Genomic DNA, 21,539 nt, shown 5'->3' with positions numbered 1-21,539 from the left:
ACCACATTCTTGACACCACAATCATTTTCCACATTCAGAAAAATGGTGCAAATTTCCTAAAAAAAAAAAAAGAAATAGAGCAGTATTTTAGAGGGTCCCCCTGGCATTTTTCAGGCAATCTTTTCTGTCCCACCCATAGATAATACTACTATGCTGTATCAGACTGTTTTTCCCTTCCAAGGAAATACGGAGAAGGAAAGTAAGAAGAAAAACCATGAGCTCACTCAGAGACAACTGTTTCAGAGATGCCTGTAGAAGTAACCTGGGACTGGGAGTTTGGAACTCCCAACTTTCAAGACTTTTCTTGATTGTTGCTCTTAAATTAAGTTTTTGGTCCTTCTAATTGCATTACCTGGCCCCTGCCTAAGCTAGCATTCATACAGACCTTGGTATCTGCTATACAGAATATACCTTTGACAGGATTACTCTCCTGTAGTGTGCATCTGCTCGTGTAGTTGCCTTAGCTTCACAGATAAGGGCAAGGGCATTTTCTCTCCATTTATACAGAAGCTGTCTGTAGGCAAAATGAAAACAAAACAAAACAGAAAACATTAAGAATTATTCTCACTTGTTCGTCTGTTACCTTCCCACTCACAGGGGAACCAAAACCAGCTGCCTCTATAAACTCAGCCTTGCAAATCAAGTTCTGGTTTCTGCTGAGAGAAAACAGAAGGCAGTGCAAAAGCAGAATACAACCTTAAATCAAGCATCTTAAGGTAAGTCAGACCCTGCAAGTGGCTCAAGCTGTATAGCTCAAAAAACAAACAAACCAAAAAAAAAAACAAAACGAGTTAGTTAAAATTAAAGCAACTACAACCAATATATAGTGACTTAACCTTAATCATTCTCCTTACTATAATGTAAGAAAGTCTCTACATATTCCAGGCTGCTTTAATATTACAGCAGTCAGACTATGCACTGCAGGGAACGATGTAGTTTGCTGTCTTGAGTCTCTCATGGGGCTAAACACAGATAAAGTCTGGCATGTGCAATAGGTAAAGTCAATGAAACAGTTTAAAAAAAAAAAAAAAAGTTAAAGCAAAACAGATGGTGATCCAGTAAGAGGTTGAATTCTTTTAGTTAGTTGACCAGCACAGAAATAGCAATGCAGAGTAGACAATTCCCACCACCAAACGCTCAAAATTTTACACAGGTGGCAGCAAAAGAAACAGAGTAATTTGACTGCAATGTAGTCACTTCTCTCTCATGCTGCTTAAGAAAATATGGCCTTACCGCAGCAGTAGTCTAGTGTGCAGTTTCTCCTTTTCAGCTACTTGGTATAGAATGCATTGAATGTTATGTTGATAACTCTGTAAGAAAAGCAATGAGACGTGAGATTTCCTAAACTGCCAGGACCTTTGAGGAGAGAAGATATCTGGAAACTCTTAACAGCAGCTTTAGAGTTAAGAAAAAAAAAAAGCTCCAGCCACAGGAATCAAATGCAGTTTTTCTGAGATGTGTAGTCATTATATACTTGTTAATGCTATTATTTATCATTCACCAACACCACAAGATGCCATTGCCTCTTTTGCTCCAAAGAACAATGCTAGAGCTCACACTACCCAGCTACAGTAGCTTCCATTCTACTTTGCACATTTGGTGCATAAGCACCTGGCGTGAAACAACACAGCAGCTTGTTATTTCTCACTGAAACATTTCAGCACACACAGACAAGTTCCACAAAGAAAAGGGCATTCTCTCTTACCTTCCAGGCTGCCAATGTCTTGCTCAGTAGTGTGTGCCGATAGTGCATGTCTGCTTGCACCAGCCTTGTCCATTTCTCACACCGATGTCCCACATACTACACGGAGAAAAAAAAGGAAAAGATTAGATAGATATGTGATGGAGGGAAATCTAGCAATGGCAAAGAGCAGAGGGAAAAGGACCATTCCTAATCTCTGGTGAAACAGCAATTCTTTTTCTTGCTATGAAAGGTTCTCAAACTAGTGCTGCACTCTGCTATTGCTCTCAAAAGGGCTAGTTGAGGCCTTTTTTCCAATCCTTTTTCAGGAACCCTCTTGCAGATGCATTTGCTACACCATGTCGTGGCAAGAGATGGCATAAAAGTGAAATGCCTTCTGATATTGCCTGCTATGACCTGTGCATAACTACAAGCCACACACCACAGACTTACTGCAAATTTCTAACTTAAATAAAGCTTTGCAAAGGACATACTTAGTATTGACTAGGAACAATTTCATCACACTGATGCTGATTACATTCTCAGATAAATCTCCAAAGCTCTAGTTCCATTCTCACTATCCCTAGACAAGCGAACAAGAGGAACTCCCTTTATTCCCTACACAATTCCTGTTCCAGCCACACTGAACTGATTTTATCCACCTGGCAAGAGATGAAAACTTAGGAATGACTAGTATTTAAAATCAACCATTTCCTTTAAGGGGTACAAGCAATCCGATTTCAAGCATTTACCCATACATTAACTCTCTCACCTTTCTCCACTTGTTCCAAGACTGCTGCAGACACTTTGAATAGTGAAATCTTAGGGCTTGGCTCTCCTTGAGCCTCCTATGGGAAAAATAATTGAATTATTTCTCCTCCAATACAATCCATGTTACTAGACACCTCTAGCACAGACATGTCCATGCTCGCTATTTTCAGTCTGCTAAGTAAAAGACAAACCAGTACAATCTAAAGCACAAATAAGAAGCCAGTGACTAAGAATTAAATGCTGCTTTGTCAGAAATGGGCCACCACAAGGCTAATCCAAGTAATTCTCCCTTTTTAAAAACTTCTTACTCCATTTTTCTCTCCTGAGTTTTTTGTTTCCACAGACAGAAAGCCTTTAGCAGCAGCGAGTCGCTGTAGTGATCTCCTGCACGAGCCAACCCCTTTTGCTCTTCCAGACGTGCAGCTGTTCTTCTACACCAGACGCACCAGAAGCAAACCAGCAGTTGCCTTTCAAAATGAAATACAGCCTATAACGGAGAGAAGGTGGCAATGAATTTGTGACACAGGCCAGCTGCAAACAACAGAAGACAATTCTTCAAAGTTGACAGGCATAGAACTGTCCCCCATGTGTTTTCATCTTTTTTATTTTGAACAACAATGGACACGTCAAAGTCCCTTTGCTGTGTGAACAGTGTTCTACACATTTCTATGTATGTGGATGGAGAAACTGTTACCAGAAAACAGAAGACCAAAGAGGAAACACAGAAGCTGATAAGCAGCTTGTGAAAGACTCCCAAGACCTGATAAGCTCCGGAAACAAGGCCTGTTGAATATGTATGAGCAGATAAACTCAGAACACCAAGAGCCAGCCCTATCTCCACAAGGCCACCAGCACACACTACCATTGACTACGAGTTGTGCAACTCGCCACATAAAATAAGGCAGTGGCTGATATATAAAAAACTACAGGATTATATATACACCTTAGGAAATGTAAGACCCCTTGAGGGACTTCCTGGACACCTACCTAGAAGCCACTACTGTGTTTGCACAACCCTGTATTTATAGCTAGGGTGGTGAACTAGCTGAGGTGACTCCTCTTTATTGTTTCAACCAGGTAACTATGAAACAGAATGAGAGCATATACACACACTATGTGACGGAATAAGAGAACGAATAGCATCAATAGTTATCTGCTAACAATAACAGTTTGATTCTATTTATTAATAAGCAGCTTAACTTAAAATGGTTTTTAGCAAATATTGGTTGCAATGCGTCCCCTGATTGGATTCTCCACCACCACCAGAGAAAAAGGTATTTACAACATCAAAGCCCATCTCACGTTAACTGACGTTCACAAACAGTGACTAAGAAATCATCCTCTCTATTTCCTGAGCAAGACCAGGTAAAAGAATTACTTTTACCTTCTTCTCTTCCATTCTGTATTCTTGCTGCTTGCACACCTTCAACAACCACATGTCAAATACCCGTCTCATCAACATCTTCCTGCAAGTAAAGAGGGAGAATACCAGCACAGAATATAATTCCTTCAGACAACTTGTTTTATGAATTTCAAAAGACCAATCCATCTACAACTTAAATAGTTACTTCATTTTCTAATTCATGCGAGCTAGAAATCAGGCAGCTCTGTCTCTCTACAAGTCTCTGGGTTAAAAAAAAAAAATTTGTCTCCTGAAATCCTATGCAAAACACATGGGACAAGACTAATGCATTTACTGAAGTTATTACAACTTCCTGCTTTCATTCAGATCATTCAAAAGATCATTCCAACTACTGATCAATTAATTTATTTTACTTACACAAAAATATATAACCTTTTACTTCTTCTCCATTATAAATATATTCTGCTCCCTCCTCCCTTGGAAATCTTTTGACGATACTACTCTTTCTTTTTTTTTTTCTTTTTTTTTTAAACAAAGAAAAACAAACATTGTAATAGGACTTGAAAAATATTATGACAACAAATAATAAAAAGCAGAGTGGTCTGGTGTCAACACTGAATGAATTCTACCAAAACCTTTTTATAAACAAGGCAAAGTTAGTTGCCATCAATATCAAAGCTTTTTTCTTTCTAGATGGAGATAATCCTTCCTTTCTAGCCTGCCTCCCTCCCAGGGATGCACAAGACTTATTATCAAATAGTATCCCAAAGTTGCAACAAATACGTATTTGTGATTAAGAACTATACACTCTCACACAGAACACACATGGTAGAAGTGTCGTAGTCCAGAAGTTTGAGTTAGTCTAGTAGAACTAACACTCACTCAAAACTACATCTAAAACATTTCTAAAACTCAGTCATGTGGGTATATTAATTAGATTGTCAGCAAGTCCCAGCCCTTCTCTAGTTAGCCCAAAACACATTTTGGACTCTTAGCAGGTAATTTTTAGTAGGTAGCTATTACAGCTCATTTAAAATTTATGGTAAACAACATGAGCTAAGTGAGTCTTTCTGGAGGGTACAGGTAGCTGCCAACAACAGCATCTTTGCTCTGCAGACGGTCACAGATCTCAATTGATGGCTCTTCTGGGGTATCTCCTGATCACCAGATGCAGCAGCTGGGGCACTGACTTATGAAACAGCACATAAGTGCATCAGAGATCAACAGGGAAGTTGAGTACTGGCAAACTGTCATGAAAGTTCTACTTAGATCTGGTTGGAAAACAGCCCCAGACCTCTGAACAAAGAACACGCTTCTTACAATTGCATGTTCAGGAAACAAGACTTCATTTATACTCTTCTAAAGAGAAAAGATTGCACACAAAAATATTTCTGGCTTATGGAATCAAGGTACAGCTACAGAGTCGATGAAACCTTTGAACCATGTATTTATTCATCCTCTCCCTGGTGAGAGAGGCATAAATTACACCGCCGTAATTTCATGCTACAACGCATTTTCACTGAGCTTATCCTCCTGGGACTTTCAGCCTTCTCTCTCTCCTTGTCTGCAGAAGATAAGCTAACACACCACTGCTGCACTCTAACACAGGGTGGAAAAATTCCCACTTGCTTGCAGAAATGCTCTCCAAACCTACTTGTGACTCTCCCAAAAAGCAAGCCAATATCCAATGAAAACCAAGCTTCCTGCAGCTTGTTTTTCAATTGTGAAACCAGGCTTCTGACAGAAACACCGCAATCTAAAACAGAGGGTGTGACTGTCCTCTGCAAATGAAAGCTGTAAGCTCCCAAGTCTACTAGGAAAGAAGATTCAATGTTAAAAAAAAAAAAACATTTTTTCCCTCCCAGTTTATGCAGGAAAGTGTCCCAGGAGGAGATTCATTCTAAGAATGTTTCCAAACATTACCCTTCCAAGAGAAGAAAATAAAAATTGTTAGTTTTCTAATAAAGAAAATGGGAGATAGGGTTTAATAGCATGAGAAGTTGTGACCCTAACTGAAGGGTTAGGGATGAGTCCAAGGCTAAGAATACAAACCAAGGTAAGGTCTTTAAGGAATCCCAAAAAAGATGAACATTTTTTTCTCTCCATCAGTATTTCCACCCCCCTCAGATTTCCACAATGAACAAATGCACAATCTTAGAATTGCTGAGCGTGTCTGAGGCTCCATAAAAGTAATCAGTAAGATATGTCATAGCCTGAGACAAAGGCTAATGGCTGAATTTTTAAAGAGGTGATGAGAACCCATGGCATCCGTTTACTTCAACAGAAAGCAGAATCATCAAGCAACTCTGAAACTGCAGTGTGAAATTACTGGAAATCTTGCTAACTTAAACTGGAGTAACTCTAGCAATTGTAACCGATTTATTTTGGCGCAAGACCACACTTGTGAAACAATCAATATCATCATTGTGAGTTTGGGTTCTATTCCTATGAGTATCACACTGGTCTTGGAGCCAAAATTAAAGCTTACAGTTACATCTTGTTTGTTTCTTATTGAATCTAACTGCACATACTGCAACTGACTGTAAGGTAGGTAACCAGAGTAATATTTCTTCAGTGACCTCTGAACAAAACCAAAGTGATCCTGAAGTCAAGACATCAAGCAATCAGTTTTCCACAAATTAAGAACAAGCAGCTAAGACTCCTGAAGAACTCTTTACAAGGCGCATTTCTATTTTCATCAGGCAACCTAAGTGAATCTTATAAAGCCTATAGTTACTAAAGACTCATTGAAGCAGCCCAAAACACCATTCGTAACAAACTGATTTCATAAGAACAATCATAAGTCTGTGTGGAAGAACAGTAACATTTTTTTCATCTCTCTCCAGTGTTGTTCACAGTTCTTAAACTACTTCCATGCCTGAAAGGCTGTCAAGATTTTATTCCCCAAATGTCTATTAGTTTTGACTTATTGTCTCTAAAGAGGCGCAACAAGCCTGATGCCTTTTCAGAAGATTTCCACAGTCTCTATTTCCTAAGGGATTTAGAACAACACTATCTGAAATAAATAACCCTAGTTAGTTCAGAATAGATTACAGACATTTGTCTTTATGGGTTTGATTCTAACATTGAAAATACATTGATGACTTCTCTCAAGGAAGGAAAGACAAAATAACCTGTGCCTCGTTAATGCAATAATAGATGATACAAGTAGCTTGTAATCATTTAGTTTGGATATTCAGTGGCTCATGTAATCCAGTGCTATTCATAGGGACTATGAACATTGCTATGTTCATGACCTGTAAGAGAGGTCCTGAAATCAAAACCAAAACTGCATTGGGTAAAAAGACAATGCCTAGTGATGAGTTATTACAGCAAGGAAGAATTAGAAGAAACCATCCAAGTAGTTGCTAAAGAAAATAAAAATTAAAAAATGCATAAAAATATAAAAATGCACAAAAAAATATAAAAGCTACCCTTCACCAACAACAGACCAGCAGAACATCATTTTTCTATTTTATTTAACTGACTAAATTGCAGAAGTATTTGTAATTTCAGTCCTTTTAACCTTTCCTCCCCAAAACCAAGCCAAATGATGTGCAACACTGTTATCCACTCCAAGTTAGACGCCAAGCTTCACTCTGAATCTTGCACCTGAAGAGGCTACTTTGAAGCAGTCTAACATAAAAGCCAGTACAATCAAATTACAATTGTTCCTCTAGACTCAGATGCTCAGATGGCATTAGCATCATCTGCCCTGCAGAGCATGATAAAAGCAAGCTGTCAGTAGAGGATTCAGAGAAAGATGGTAGCAGACTCTGTTCAATAACCCATGCTCAGCAAAACCACTATCACCTATGCAGTCCACAGACAATAACATCTACTGAAACACTAGGGAGACCCCACACCTGCCTGAACTTTCTCCACTTGACATGAGAATAGCCACAGCTTGAGAGATTTGTGCAATAACGATGCCCTGAAAATTAAACATGAATCAACTCTAACTCAGAACCAAGTATACCACTTTCTCTTGTAATATTAGTCTCTCTTAATCAAGGAAGTTTTACAACTTTCAACCAACCCTGCTGGGAGGATTAGAAGAAATGAGACAGAGATTTGATTGTGTGGAAGATTCTGATTAGGCCACAAGGTAGTTCTCTGAACTGTAGAAAAATCAAATGTCTTTTTGAACGCGAGGTGTGCTAAACAGCTAAAGAACATCACCTATAAGCATGCATGGCACAGCAAGGCCTCCCTTCATTTCCTTGTTACTCTGCACCTCATTTAAACCAGGCAAATCTATGTAGTTTATTGCACTAACGTGCTCACTTGGGGATATCTCAATAGGCTTCATTTGTTTGAGAGCAACACCACAATACTGTGGTTGAAATGTTTTCAGTTTCAGCTCTAGCTTCAGGATCTGTGCACTGTACAAGACAGCATGCTGCACTGAGTAGCACAGACCTGTCTGGTAAAGGTCTCGCTCTCCCCTGCTAAGCTTCATCCAAAAATCAAAATCAAAAATCAGAAAATCTCCCAAAGTAAAGTAGCAGCAAGAACTTTGAGCTCTGTCTACCTACTGCTGTTACAAGACAACTTCCATTTTTTGTATCCAGTATTAAGAGTCTCATAGCTAGGCTTAATCCATCTCCCCCTCACACTTCACAGAGAAGCAGGAGCTATCAACTGTCTATTATTCACAGAAAACATGAGAGCAATTTGCGTCAAGACGATCATGCTCCTAAAGGTATTAGCAGATTTTAAAACTGAACCAAAGGCTCACAAATCCCACATTTGTATAAACTTATATGAATATTTCTCTGCATACCTGTAACGTGCATGAGCCAAGGATGTTAAGGCCTGCTGTTGTTCTTCCTCCTTCTCTTCCAAACGGGACTTCCAGACGTTCCAGAACTTCTGCAGCACCTGAAACGGAACAACAAAGATATGAAAAACATAACTATAAAAGGAAGGAGAAGAACGGAAAGAGAGATTAAGTGTCCTAAGAAAACTGCATGCAGCAGGCAACCATTGTTGCAGCATGCTGCACTGTTTCATAACACAAACTTCTTCTATGACCTGCTATAATTTGTTCTGGCAAAATAAAAAGTCATGATAAACATTAAAATCAGAAAATTAAAATAACATACCTAAGATTGACAGTCGACTCAGGCAAGAGATTTTCTGTGGCTATTAGCATTTAGAACAAAGCCACTGATTTAACAAGCAATATTTTGTAGCTGGAAGTAGACACCAATAGGACAGCTCAAGAAAAACCCTGACACAAGAACAGTACAAAGTCAAACTCACTGTAATCTGATACTGACGGTATGACAGATTTTTTCTCATTTGCTGAAGACGAGCGTTCATGACATTTTGCTGAAGACCCTTAAACCCAAGTTTCTGTAACAGAAATAAATGTACACAACTTTCACAAAATCCAAGTCAGCAAGCACTCATCGGTTTAGAACTGGCTGCATATTACGGACAACCTACATTTGATGCTACTCCTTGTAATATCTAAAATTTACAATCTTGCCATCAACAAAACCATGCATCAATCTCCTCTCACAAATCATTGTTTCTCTAGCTAAACTAAAATTCCCCTCCACGTTCCCAGGGTTTTACTGTGAGACAACTAACTTTCCCATCTGGATTCAACTGGCATTCTGTAACATCTGGAACTTGGAAACCTGATTTGGAAACTCACCATGGCAAAAAACATCCCCCTGCACCATTGTTAGTGTTCATGGCACAATGCCAGTCACAAGTATTTTAATTCTCTCTACCACCTCTTCCACCTGACGTAACGGTGCTCTTACCAGTAGATGATGCCTGTGATGTTTTTCAGCCAGCTCCCACTGCTGGTTCTCTTCCACACACAGCACAACATCTGTTACTGAGTTAAAGCATCTTTTACACAAACACCCATCCTGATAAATACACAATCTCCTCCCACAGAAGGGAACTACATCTTCATCTAAAAGTACATTTGAATTTCCTGCACTGTTATTTGTAGGGAGATATTTTGATTACAGTCAAGTTTTAGATTTTGCAGTCTTAATGCAATACATTTCTGATTCACTGTTCTGTAGTAGCCAACAAGACAGCTCAAGAAAAATTCTGACACAAGAACGGTATAAAAATCAATCTCATTGTAACTTATGCTGACAGCATGACAGATTTTTTTTATCATATGCAGGCAGATTTTTTTCCTGCAGGCTCTTAGCTATCAAAAGGCTAACATACTATGATTGCAAGTTTTATTAATTGTTAATACAGCCTTACATGCATCCTTCTAACGATACATTTGTTACCCATGTGTGTGGTGTGCATCCCTAGCCTGCTCGCTAGCAGGACAGAGTGAGAAGCTGAAAAGTCCTTGGCTTGGTGTAAGCACTGCTCTACAACAATTAAAACATCAGCATGTTATCTGCGCTCTTCTCATCCTAATCCAAAACATAACACCCTACCAGTTACTAGGAGGAAAATTAACTCTGTCCTAACTGAAACCAGGACACCATGCTACTACATGATATTCCTGCTTATTAACCAGATCCTCCCACTGCAGTAATGCTCTTAACCTTAGTAATGCTAGCAACTCAATAGAAAATGGATACAATGCTTCCAGCGTGCAAAAGCTCTCCATAAAGCAATCCTTGCTGATAGTTTTTCGATCTCCTTTTGGTGAGCATGTGCTCTTCTCCTGCACTCCCATGACTGCCGCCAATTTGAGAAACACTGACGGACTATCCTGCCTTGGTGATGCTCTTGAGCTAGCTCTAGAAAACAAACACAAATTACTCATGAATTATCCTGTCCTGGACTCATTTATTTCAGGTTCCGAAGTAACAGAAGCTCCTAGCACTGGAAAATGGTGGTAAGAATTCAGTTAACACTCAGCTATGGACTACATTTATTTTTGATCACAAAGGCAATTTTAAAGCAGAAACATATTGTACTGATTCAAGAAGGGAAATGAGTTTCCCTTGATTTAACAAGTGCCACTGTGTCTCTTGTTCAATAGACACAAGCTCACATTTCAGTATTCTGCTGTTACTAGTTTTCTGATAGCCAAGCTGAAGTCTTTCCACTACCACCAATCAAAAGGCATTCACACAAATGTCTGAACTTGTCCCAGTGACTTCAAGGGAAAAACAAAAGAACTGGTGTAATAATCTTTACCATCCTGTAAGAGCTGCGATTTGTCTAATTACCAAGAAAATCTTCACACAGATTGACTGATAATAGCCCCAAATACATCCTTCTCACACATCTTAGAATATAATCTGCAATGTGCAATTTGTCTGCAATGTTTCTTCAAGGGAACAGTAAAGCATTTTCTTTTAAATCACATGGAAAACAAGTGATCTTCCTCACAGTTCAGTACAGAACCTCAGCTAGCCAGGCCTGTGGCAATGTACAGCCCAAGTTGCATCTTACCATCTGTTGGGACAGCAGCAACAAGAAGCACCACAGTGTCTCCTAGAATAAACATCGCTGTGCCCTAAGCGAGGGGGCTGAGCCCTATTCTGCCCTAACTCACCATTTTCACTCACCATTCTGACATTTCTTAGCTCTGTGGAGTTCTAAGTATCCCAGCCATGCTTCCATGCTTTTCTTCAATTCCATGTGCAGATGGTGAGTTACTGCCTTAGTCTCCTTCTGCTTGTCGTTCTGGATGAATAAATACAGCTCTCGCCACTGCAACCAAGCCTGACAGGACAATTGAGGGAGGCCAGCAAGGGGGGAGAGGGTGACAGACAACATTAGGGAAGTAGAACAAAGAATTCTCTCCATAAGTACAAGAGTGGAAGCCATGAGCAACGCGGTTTCGCAAGTAAACCATGGACCCTGACCTCCATCCTTTAGGAGGCTGATTTTATACCCTGACATTCCTTCTACATTTATAGCCTGCCCTCTCACTCCAGTCCATTAAAATATCCAAAGCAGCATCAGCGTAGAAAAGGTAGAGACACAAAGAATTTCCATAGCAAACATTTTTCCTTTTTTTTTGGTGTGTGTGTGTTTTGTTTGATGCTTTCACACTTCTCCCATGAGAAATCCAACTTTTTTTTTAATTGATCTGCAATGTATTAGTCACATCTGTGTGCAATTTAAACATTAGAAATGGTAGCAGCAGGAGTTCTTAGGACTTACTCGAAACTGTAGGCTCTGGGCCCAATGCTGTAGAGCCAAAACATTCATTTTACGTCCAGCATGTTTCTGATAGCATCGTCTTCTCCACACTGCCCATGATATGCTGCCAAAGCAATGTTACAGACATTCAAAAGCAGGTTCCATAGTTTTGTGCAAGAAAACACCTTCCTCTCACTGGAAAAGGTATGAATAACCACCTTTTAAATTCACAGTCTATAGGCATACTAGAAGAATTCAAGTAAAAATCAAACATGAAACAAAGCCACTGCAGGAAAAGATCACAGAACATGGGGTAAAAACACAGCCTTGTGGTCAGTGTCTCCCTGCCTGTTTCCATTCCATTCTTACCGCAAACAGCTTCTTTCCCTGAATGCCAGTGCCACAGTCTGCATACTTTGTTTTGTCCTTTGAACATCAACATAAATCAGCCAATGCTGCCAGGTCCTGAGCAGTTTTTGCTTCTTTGCTGTGCAAAACAAAAAATTACAGCATCGTAAGTTCAAGCAAGAATTTGGCATTTTTAAGCACCCTGTAAACACCATCCGCTGTCGACCTCCAGGCCCCCAGCCTGCAGTGACACCTCGTGGGAAACCCTGAAATGACAGCCACCAGAGTTACAGCTGCAACCATCCACCCTTGGCAAAGGGAGTCAAATGGACAAGAAACAAAGATAGGATCATGCCACTTGTTCAGAACGGTGTGAATTATCAGAGTACGTCATTGCTTTGTCTTCGGTTCTGACAGGATGTATAATTGGATAACAATATTCAGCATAACAATCTTCCTAAATGAGAATTGCAGGATTTTCTTTGGTTAGTTCAAAAAAAAGTTCATCTGTAACTTTTCAAGTTATTCTCACATCACAGAGAACTCAACCAGAAACAAGCCAACTTTGTTTAGCAAGCCAGTCACACGGCTAAATCAGAGGTGTCATGAATTCCAGCTTACCACTTCATCCAGTGTGCTGCCCTGCCTCATATAAGTCTGGCTTGTCAGAACGGATATCAGTGAAGCAAAGTTATTAGAAAGAAATCATCAAAAATGTCACTGATTTTATGCTACTTCACATTTATACCTCAAAAAATACTTTTTTTATTTGGAAAATTTCTTTCTGATCTGGTAAATCAAGTTTTGACCCACCTTAAAACAGGTCACTTTTCTGTCATTTTGACTAAGTAACACACAGATGCTCCTGTAATTACTTTAGTCTAGAAAGTCCATCAGTTTCTTTCCAAAGATGCCAGAATACATAATATTCCAAGGCAACATTCATATGCAAAGAGACCAGTTATTTTGTAAATCAACACAGAACAAAATCATGGTATCATCTTTAAAAGGGAGTCATCTTTCCTTTCATGGAAATTGATATTCCCTAAAACTGAAGGAAGTTGCAATCAGTATAGGCAACTTCACTAGCAGGACAAATCCAATGCAGAAGAAAGGAGCTATATAAGACTAGGAGCACTTCAAAAGCTTGGGCTTCTTTTCAACTGCATGGCAGAAGCTGGAAGGAATAGTGAATACAGGTAGAATACGTGTGGCTAAGTTTATACCATGAGGAATCAGGCTCTAATTTCTATATGCACAGTTGATGAAGAATTCCAATAACACATTCTATTCAAAGCTATTTGTTTGAACACATATTGTGATAAAGTTAAAAACAAACAAACACAAAAATGCAATTGAGACCAGATGGAGAGGCCCTTAAGCTTATTCGCTGACGCCCCTAACTAGCTACATAGCTACACAGTGGCACATCAAAAAGAACCCCCTCGCCAGTTCTAGACAGTCAACCATCTGTACCTAAAAACATTGCGCTTTCATAGGGTAGGGGAGTTAAATGCACAGAAATATGGAAGAGACAGAGATTCTGTGCAAACATTTCCCTTGGAAACTCCTATCTCAGCATGTCCCCAAATAAACGTAATTACCTCCCTTCTACACTTACCATGAGACTCTGCAACACAATATTTGTTCCTCTTTCCCTGTTGCTGGCACACATAAGCTCTCCAAGCCTTGAATATCAAATTGCGGAGTAAGTGCCTGAAAAATAATAAAAAAAAACATTTGATGTAACAGCTACCAATGCCTAGACGTAGGATTCTTTTAAGTTCAGCTGCACTCTGAAGATATGCCGGATAAGAAATTTTTACTGCATCCTAAGAAACAAAAAAAAAGGGGGGGGAGGGAAATATTAAAAAAACAATGAAGACATTGCTCTTGACCTAGATGTATCATTTTACTATATTAATCGTTCATTGGTATTAACAACTTCTTCAGAACCTAAGGAAAATTTCTCATATAGCTATATACACACAGTAACAGAAAGCAATTTCACAAACCTGTAATGGCTGTCAGCTCTGAGTATCAACTTCCCTTCTCTGCAAACAGGCCACCGCTCCTTCCACACTCTGAACGTTTTTTGAAGAATCTTCTGGTCATAAAAGCATCTAGGCAGGCGAAAGATTTGGACATGGGAAACTTCAAACATGTTTCCAGGTTGACCACCAATACATTCAATGCAGATTTTCATTTTGTCTGATAAGCCTAAGAGCATCTAATTGCATGCTACCCTAGCGTGACAACCTATTCCAAGACTCTTTAAGTATGACAAGAAGCAATCAGTTCATTGGCTCTAAATACTAAATGATGCAAATATTTTCCTTGCCAATTTTGGTCTTAGTTATTTTAACATAAAATATTTTACATATCAAAATAAATACAAAAGCTGCTTGCAGATTTCATAATGCTTTGATATTTCCATCATGTTCTTAGAAGCAGCACACTGATCTCAAGTCATCCCAAATGTAAGATCTTCCCAGAGAACACTTAAATAAGCTTAAAAACTACTTCAGGAAGTTGCACATTATCCATGCCAAAAATGAAGCTGTTTATCTATTCGTTTACCTTCTCCTTCTGCATGGATGCTAACGCACAAAATGGATTTACAAGTCACATATGGCCTCCAAATCCTTTGAACCCCAGAAGAACAGCCTCTACTTCTACACCCAAATTTAATTATCACACCTGACCAGGTAAGAAGTGATGCTACTTTTCAAGTGAACTGCGAACAACTAAAAATTCAGGTAGAAGAGAATCAATATGATGGAATTAGGATTTTGATCGCCTATCTCATAGGATAAAATTCTCTTTAACTAAAAATAAGGGTCCTCATCTATTATTCAAGCAATTCACTTTTTTATTTTTAAATATTCTCTGAAACATTTTTCCATTTGGTCAAAACGACCTGACCAACATTTTACAAACGTGGAAGTTTCATCAGCTGGAGTATGAATGCTTTCCAAAATTTTCTCAACTGTTTGTATTTTGGATGGAGAGAAGGAAAATGGAAGGACCCACAAAACACACAAGCTAACAAACAAAAAGCATAGAAGAAGCCCAGACTAACTTCATGAAATTGGTCTTGCCTATAATATGAACAGGATTAGGTCCAGAATACCTCGATGTTTGTCAGTGAAACATACAAATCCTTTCACAAGTTGCAATTCATAGCTACCTACCCCAAGTTGCTAAGTCATTCCAAGCACTCAAGCAGGAAAAAAAATAAAGAAAAAGAAGAAAGAAAAGAGAGGAATGAGCTATACATTTTTTTTTTACTTGGTGCACTAATATATAACTAACATGTAAATAAAAGCTATGGAGAACTGACAACTCCTGATTCTAAAAAGGCATTTAATTATTGCTTATATTCCTTTCTCAACTTTAGAAAATATATTTCCACTCATTCTAAAAAACAACAACAGCAACAAAAAAAAATTGTCCTGAATTTACACAGCCAAAGCAAGTAATGCAAATTCAGTATATGGGATAGCAAGAACAGCAAGGTTCACAGGACAGCTTCCCTTTACCAACTAAGGCAGGCACAGTCAGAATACTTTTAGCAGAGTACAGTGAAACTGGGCAACAAAGGGCCTGATCTTACTCTGACTGAAACAAATGCATGTCTTTCCACTGGTAACTGCCTCAGTTCCCAGGGGCATGGTAAAACAAGAATGAACATGCAAATTAAAACTAAAGCAGAAAAGAGTATCAAAGTGTTGATTTTTTGTAGCTGAACACTAACAACAAAAATGAATCATCTGCTACAGGTATTTTGAAGTCAGATGCAAAGTGCAGCAAAACATATATAGATACACACATTAAGAACAACACTGCAAACAGTGAAATGAACTGAAGATCAAGATCTATTTGTGTTCCAGATTATTTATAAATTTGAAAAATCATTACATTTAAAGCATGTGTCACATTCATACCCTATCATTTGTATGCACGTACAGTTCAACTTCATCAAGACAACTACAGGTCCTCTGGATATGGTTAGTGAAGTTTAACCACAACTATTAAAACAACAAACAGGAGTAAGAGAAGTATTCAAATGATCTCAAAAGATACCCAAAGATTTTCTTGACAGCCAGTCATCTCTTAGCCCAATGTTACAGTACTAAACCATACTAAAAAAAAACAAAAACAAAACACAAAACCAACAAACATCTAAATTTCTGGAACTTCATCTACCTTGCTTTGGAAGGAAGAACTTGTCCAAATGTCTTTTTTGCCCACAGATAGAAGAACTTCCTTGCTAGGCATCTGGAATATAAGAAAAGTTTAGCATCCTTGGACTCTACCACTGTTAACTTCCAGGCAGCAGTAAAAATACGAACTTTTAGGCTAGTTTCAGTAATAACACTAAGGGTCTGACTCTACAGAGATCAAATGCATATACAAAATATCTACATCCTGAAATTAGTACCTTTAACAGGTCTACTCAACAAACATAATGAGGTCAGTGACACACTTGCCTAGGAAACCTAGGCTGACAAGGTATTTTCAAGCAGCCCAGTTACACTCAGTGATACTGAATAGCAGTCTGCTGGTTAACTGGGGTGCCTTTTTCATGATTAGAAAAGGTAACGCTACTATTTCTCTGGTCAACCAGCTGTGTCAGACATATTTCCAGAACAGTGAGCCAATCTAATGTTTACCCCTGAAAGAGGGAGATGTTCCTTCTTTCCACCTCCCCCACAGCAGTTCTGCTTCTCCAGATGCCTGTTCCACTCACTCATCTACGACTGTGATACTATCACTTTTTTTTTTCAAATGGATTTAAGAGTTAATTGCTTCACAGATGGCCCCCATAAGCATGAAAGCTGACACAGCAATTAAAGCGCACAGCCATGAAGAGGGCCTCCCTCTTTCAGCAAGCCTGAGCTGCTACATCAGCTCCATTTGTTCAACAAAGTACTAGGCTTTTGATCTCCAAACAATTACCATCCCATCTTTGTCAAGATTCCTTCAACAAAGGAATATAAAGAAACACAGGAGGAGAGCAAGACTACATTATTATACCTGGCAGTCCACTAGTAACACACAGTGTTAAACAGTCATTGTTCACATTAGTAAATCAAAAATGTAGGAAATTTGAGCTAATACATGTCTTCACTTTACCACAAGACATCTTCAGAACTGCCTGACAGACCTGTGAATAAAACCTTTGCCTTAGCCTTCACTTCTACTACTAAACCCAAACTTCTTCAGGGGTGACCCCCACCCCTGCTCCATTCAGTAAAAGATATGTAATATACTTATCACCTGATCTGGAATTCTTTTAACCTTCTTCCTCGATTCCAGGTATACCCAGCTTGATGCAGACAGTCACAACCTCTGTCCTGAAACTGTCCGTCAGGCTGGGAAGCAACGGATTGCCCAGCTGCATGTATTTCAGGCCTAGGTAGCGGTTGGATTTCATGCACCTCGAGGCACTTTAATCTTAAAGAAAAAGAAGAAATATTTTGTGTAAAGCTATGTTAACTGAATTATTTCAATAAATTAATTTATAAAAATTTGTACAATCACATATAGAAGTTAACAGCTACACAATGTTAAAACATATTTATTGTCTCTTTGTCAGGCATTTTTCATTATCTTCATCTCTGGAATGTTAAGGCCATTTCCCCAGGATGAGCAGTAAGACAACTCAGTGTAATTGAGATACAGACAATTCCTTTCTCCTCTAAAATTGAAATGAAAAGGTACTAAAACACATTTGTGCTTCCTCTCCCATGTGCGTATACAATAAAAATTAAGGCCTTCGCAGAAAGTTTTGAATGTGTTTTTCTGCCTTTTTATTCTTGAGCATATGAAGCTTTTCTGTCTACAGCTAAAAAACCATCTCGAGGACCAGGGAACTGAGGTGAGAATTTCTCAATGATCATTTTAACTGGAAATTGACTTATACATACCGCACTTTTCCTAGGAGCTCTTTCCTAGCCTTGCTTATATTTGAACTAAATGTAACTTTTGAACTAAATGTAACTCAATGAACTTTTTTTTATTCATAAAAAAAAAAAACTTCCCATTTTCGCAAATCCATCCTTAAAAAAACAAAATTAAGCATATTTACCCATTATATAGTTTACTTTCACATGTACTTCTGATCTGAAAAATACCTTATGTTTTTATGAATTCTAAGTATTTTGTCTTCATAAATTCCTGAAAACAAGAATAATAAAAAAATCTAACCAGATAAAACTTGCTGGACCAGTTGTATTGAAGCTTCTTTCCCAAAACAAATACTGCCACCACCCTGAAAATTTGCACATTAGAACCACAAACACATTCTTGAACTCCGTAACAGGCAACAGAATAGAACAGTCTCAAATCTCACCCTAGTAACTGCCTGAACTGAGCTAGAAAAAACATGGCTACAGTTAGAAAAAAACAATCTTGTTTCCACAAAGTTATTGGAACAATCCATGCTAATAAGTTTCAGGAGTTCAACAGAATGAGTATTCACAGCATGAAGAATAAATCACTGAAAACAAACAAACAACGCAGTTTCCTACAGTTTATTAGTTAAAACCTCCTAGGAGGAAACAATATTTTTGCCTTGTTCCACCCAGCTGCAAGGAGATAAAACAAAACCAACAAAAGAAAGTGACCTATATTTTGCAAGAGACAGAAATCCTTCTGCTCCTATAAAATATTGTTTGAATATTTTCTGAAAGAGGTAGGCCCCATCTGGAAGACAAAAGAATTCTCTGCACATAAAAATATGCAGTAAAGGCAACTGTATGCACCTTGAAGAAAAGGGTTTAAGGGTCTTGTAAAATTATGTTAAGTAGTTTTCAGCCTAAGGTTTTGTACATGTCTATTAGGTCCAATTACCTCTAAAACATTCCAAACTGTTCCAAAGGCAAGTATTCAAGCTTTGATAAAACATGTAGAAGCTTTGCATTAAAGTCTAAGGATCAAGGAAGATTTTTTTTATACTATAGTGCTACGATAATGTAAACCCCCACAAAGTCATCCTTTTGTTTGCCTTTTGTTGTTGCTTGTTTAATTATTATTATATTTATCTAGAAGAGGAACACATTCTGGTTAATAACATTCCGCGGAGACTATAACTTTCTGCTATCCCATGGAATGCATAAGATGTCATAACGAAAAAAAGTAGCCAAGGTCTTTAACAAGACAGCATCCTATTATTACTTACCTGCTTTGGGATTTCTCCATTTTGCTACAGTTCCAAGTCTGCAGTAAATAAATGCACTTGCTGCACTGGAATGTTGTTTATTAGCTTTGGACAAAAAAAAATAGTTCTTGTTATTTGTCATGAATTTATCAAATGGATTTATGCTAAATGCACTCTCTGAAGAAGGACAGGAATTCATCTCACCCAACCTGCATACAAACTGTGCATTGTGCATTTCTAGGTGTTTAATATGAAAAGCATCCATCTGCACAGCCTTGCTGACCTGAATAATACCATGCTGACACAGTCTGTTGGTAACGGACAGGCACAACTGTTTGGATCCTAAACCAGCAACTGTGCCTAGCTAAAGCTGTGCTGGAAAGATGGTAGAAAATGGAGATGACTGGAAGTTATGTTCCCCAATTTAGAACTAAATCAATAGTCTAGGTGTAGAAAATCAGTACCTGCCCGAAGTGATTTCTTTTTTAAACTACTGGCCTCCGCTGCCTTCAAAAAGATAAAAATTAAGAAAATGGCAAATTCCTGCCACCTGCAGCAAATCCTTCTGTATACACAGCACCTTACACCTGCCAAAGGCCTCAGAGGAAGTAGGACTGTGAAATCACCTGAACTTATAACCAGCCGCCTACTTGTAAACATGAGATCCAGAATGTAAATTGCTGCGAGGCTAAAGTTGTGACAGAAAAAAAAAAAAACACCTCACTGCAGCCGACCTGAGCTCTCCTGGATGAAACCCCTTAGAGGCAGCGAGCCAGAACCTAATGGCTCGGTGTGCTTGTGGAGGAACGCCGGAGAAACAGGGGACTAGACCAGCCTCCCTCAGTGCCCTGCGGGCTAGGCTCTCCCTCCTCACGAGGAGCCACCTCAGACACCCCCTCAGACCCCCAGGCGCGAGCCCGCCGACGGGACGCGGGGCGGGGCCTCAGGCCCAAGCCCCGCTCCCCGCCACCGAGAGGGGCCGGAGCGTCGCCCTCGGCAGCGCCGCCGCCGCAGCGTCCCCCAGCGGCGGAGGAGCGGTGCCCGCCCCGGACCCGCCGCCGCCGGGAGGTGCAAGCTGCTGCGGCGGTCACCGCGGACAACAGCCGGTGCCTTGCACACGCTTCCCCGCCCGAAGCGGCGTGCCGGCCCGCCGGGGCAGCGCCCGTGGAGGTAGCGGGGGAACGTGGAGGCAGCTCCCCCCGCGGCCGTGCAGCGCCGCCCCGCCGCCCCAGCAGGCGCTCGGTGAGCCCGCTGCTACGAGTCCTGCGCGGAACGCAGCGCTCCGCCTAGTAAGACAAAACCGAGGAACGTTTGTTTATTTCACTCCGCTTTGTAACGCCGATGTTCGACCGGAGATCACAGGGAAAAATAAAAAAATAATTAAAAAAAGCACGCCGTTTTTATTCACCGCAGCCCCGCTTTTATTCACCCAGCTCCGCGGGTCTGCGCCCCTCAGCGAGGCGCCGCCGCTCCTCTCGGCGGCCGGGCTGGCACGGGGGCTGGGGCCGGGGATGGGGCTGAGAGGGGCCCGGGGCGCTGACTGACGGGGGGCCGGTGCTGACGGGGCCCGGAGCTCTGACTGACTGACTGACAGGGGCCCGGGGCTGACAGTGTCCCGTGCCGCTGCCTGACGGGCCCCGCAGCCCTGACTGACTGACAGAACCCGGTCCCCGCTTCCCGCCCTCCCCTCACGCCGCCGCCCCGCACCCCGACCGCTGCCCCCCCCCCTCCGGGCTGCCCTCCCTCAGCGCCTGCAGGCCCTCAGCGCTCCCCGCGGGCTCCCTCACGCACCGCAGCGGCAAAGCGACGGCTGCTCGGCGGGGCTCGCCGTGAGGCACCGCATCGAGCGGCGTGGCGGCGCGGCCCCGCTCCCTTCAGCGCCTTTTTCCAGTCAGGCGCCGCGCGGGGGAGCCCCGCCGCCAGCCCGCGGCTCCGCGCCTGCGCGTGGGTCGTTAAATGGGTGCGGGGCGGGCGGCGGAAGGCCCCGGTTACGGCGGCTGAGGGGAGCCAGAGGCGGGCGAGGAGCTGAGAGGGCGCGCGAGGGGCTGGGGCCGCGGCCGCGTGAGGGGGAGCGGAGCGGAGGCGGGCGGGAGGACGGCGCCGGCCCGGGGCGC

General features: G+C 40.8%; 1 protein-coding gene across 6 annotated transcripts in view; it reads right to left on the bottom strand.

Annotated features, from left to right (window-relative positions):
* Positions 1-21,325, bottom strand: part of SFI1 (SFI1 centrin binding protein) — a 34,453-nt gene extending 13,128 nt beyond the window's left edge. For 3 of the 6 annotated variants that reach the window (XM_040576958.1, XM_040576959.1, XM_040576963.1), the window contains exons 1-19: positions 21,217-21,325; positions 19,447-19,530; positions 17,544-17,720; positions 16,470-16,541; positions 14,276-14,383; positions 13,882-13,976; positions 12,282-12,399; positions 11,934-12,036; positions 11,333-11,489; positions 10,394-10,555; positions 9,596-9,666; positions 9,084-9,176; positions 8,602-8,699; positions 3,837-3,918; positions 2,761-2,939; positions 2,454-2,529; positions 1,706-1,801; positions 1,234-1,310; positions 412-514 (exon numbers count right to left, since the gene is read on the bottom strand). In XM_040576958.1, the coding sequence (XP_040432892.1) occupies positions 412-514; positions 1,234-1,310; positions 1,706-1,801; positions 2,454-2,529; positions 2,761-2,939; positions 3,837-3,918; positions 8,602-8,699; positions 9,084-9,176; positions 9,596-9,666; positions 10,394-10,555; positions 11,333-11,489; positions 11,934-12,036; positions 12,282-12,399; positions 13,882-13,976; positions 14,276-14,383; positions 16,470-16,541; positions 17,544-17,720; positions 19,447-19,466 (1,887 nt within the window). In that variant the 5' untranslated portion in view covers positions 19,467-19,530; positions 21,217-21,325. Of the gene's footprint in view, positions 1-411; positions 515-1,233; positions 1,311-1,705; positions 1,802-2,453; positions 2,530-2,760; positions 2,940-3,836; positions 3,919-8,601; positions 8,700-9,083; positions 9,177-9,595; positions 9,667-10,393; positions 10,556-11,332; positions 11,490-11,933; positions 12,037-12,281; positions 12,400-13,881; positions 13,977-14,275; positions 14,384-16,469; positions 16,542-17,543; positions 17,721-19,446; positions 19,531-19,708; positions 20,065-20,144; positions 20,394-21,216 lie in introns of those variants that run through there. The other 3 variants (XM_040576960.1, XM_040576961.1, XM_040576962.1) reach the window with 3 other exon arrangements.
* Positions 21,326-21,539: the final 214 nt, after the last annotated feature.

Source organism: Cygnus olor, chromosome 17 (genome assembly GCF_009769625.2).
Source record: "Cygnus olor isolate bCygOlo1 chromosome 17, bCygOlo1.pri.v2, whole genome shotgun sequence".
NCBI classification, from domain to species: Eukaryota; Metazoa; Chordata; class Aves; order Anseriformes; family Anatidae; genus Cygnus; species Cygnus olor.
The sequence above is the reverse complement of the archived record's forward strand: the minus strand, read 5'-3'. Positions and strand labels throughout refer to the sequence as shown.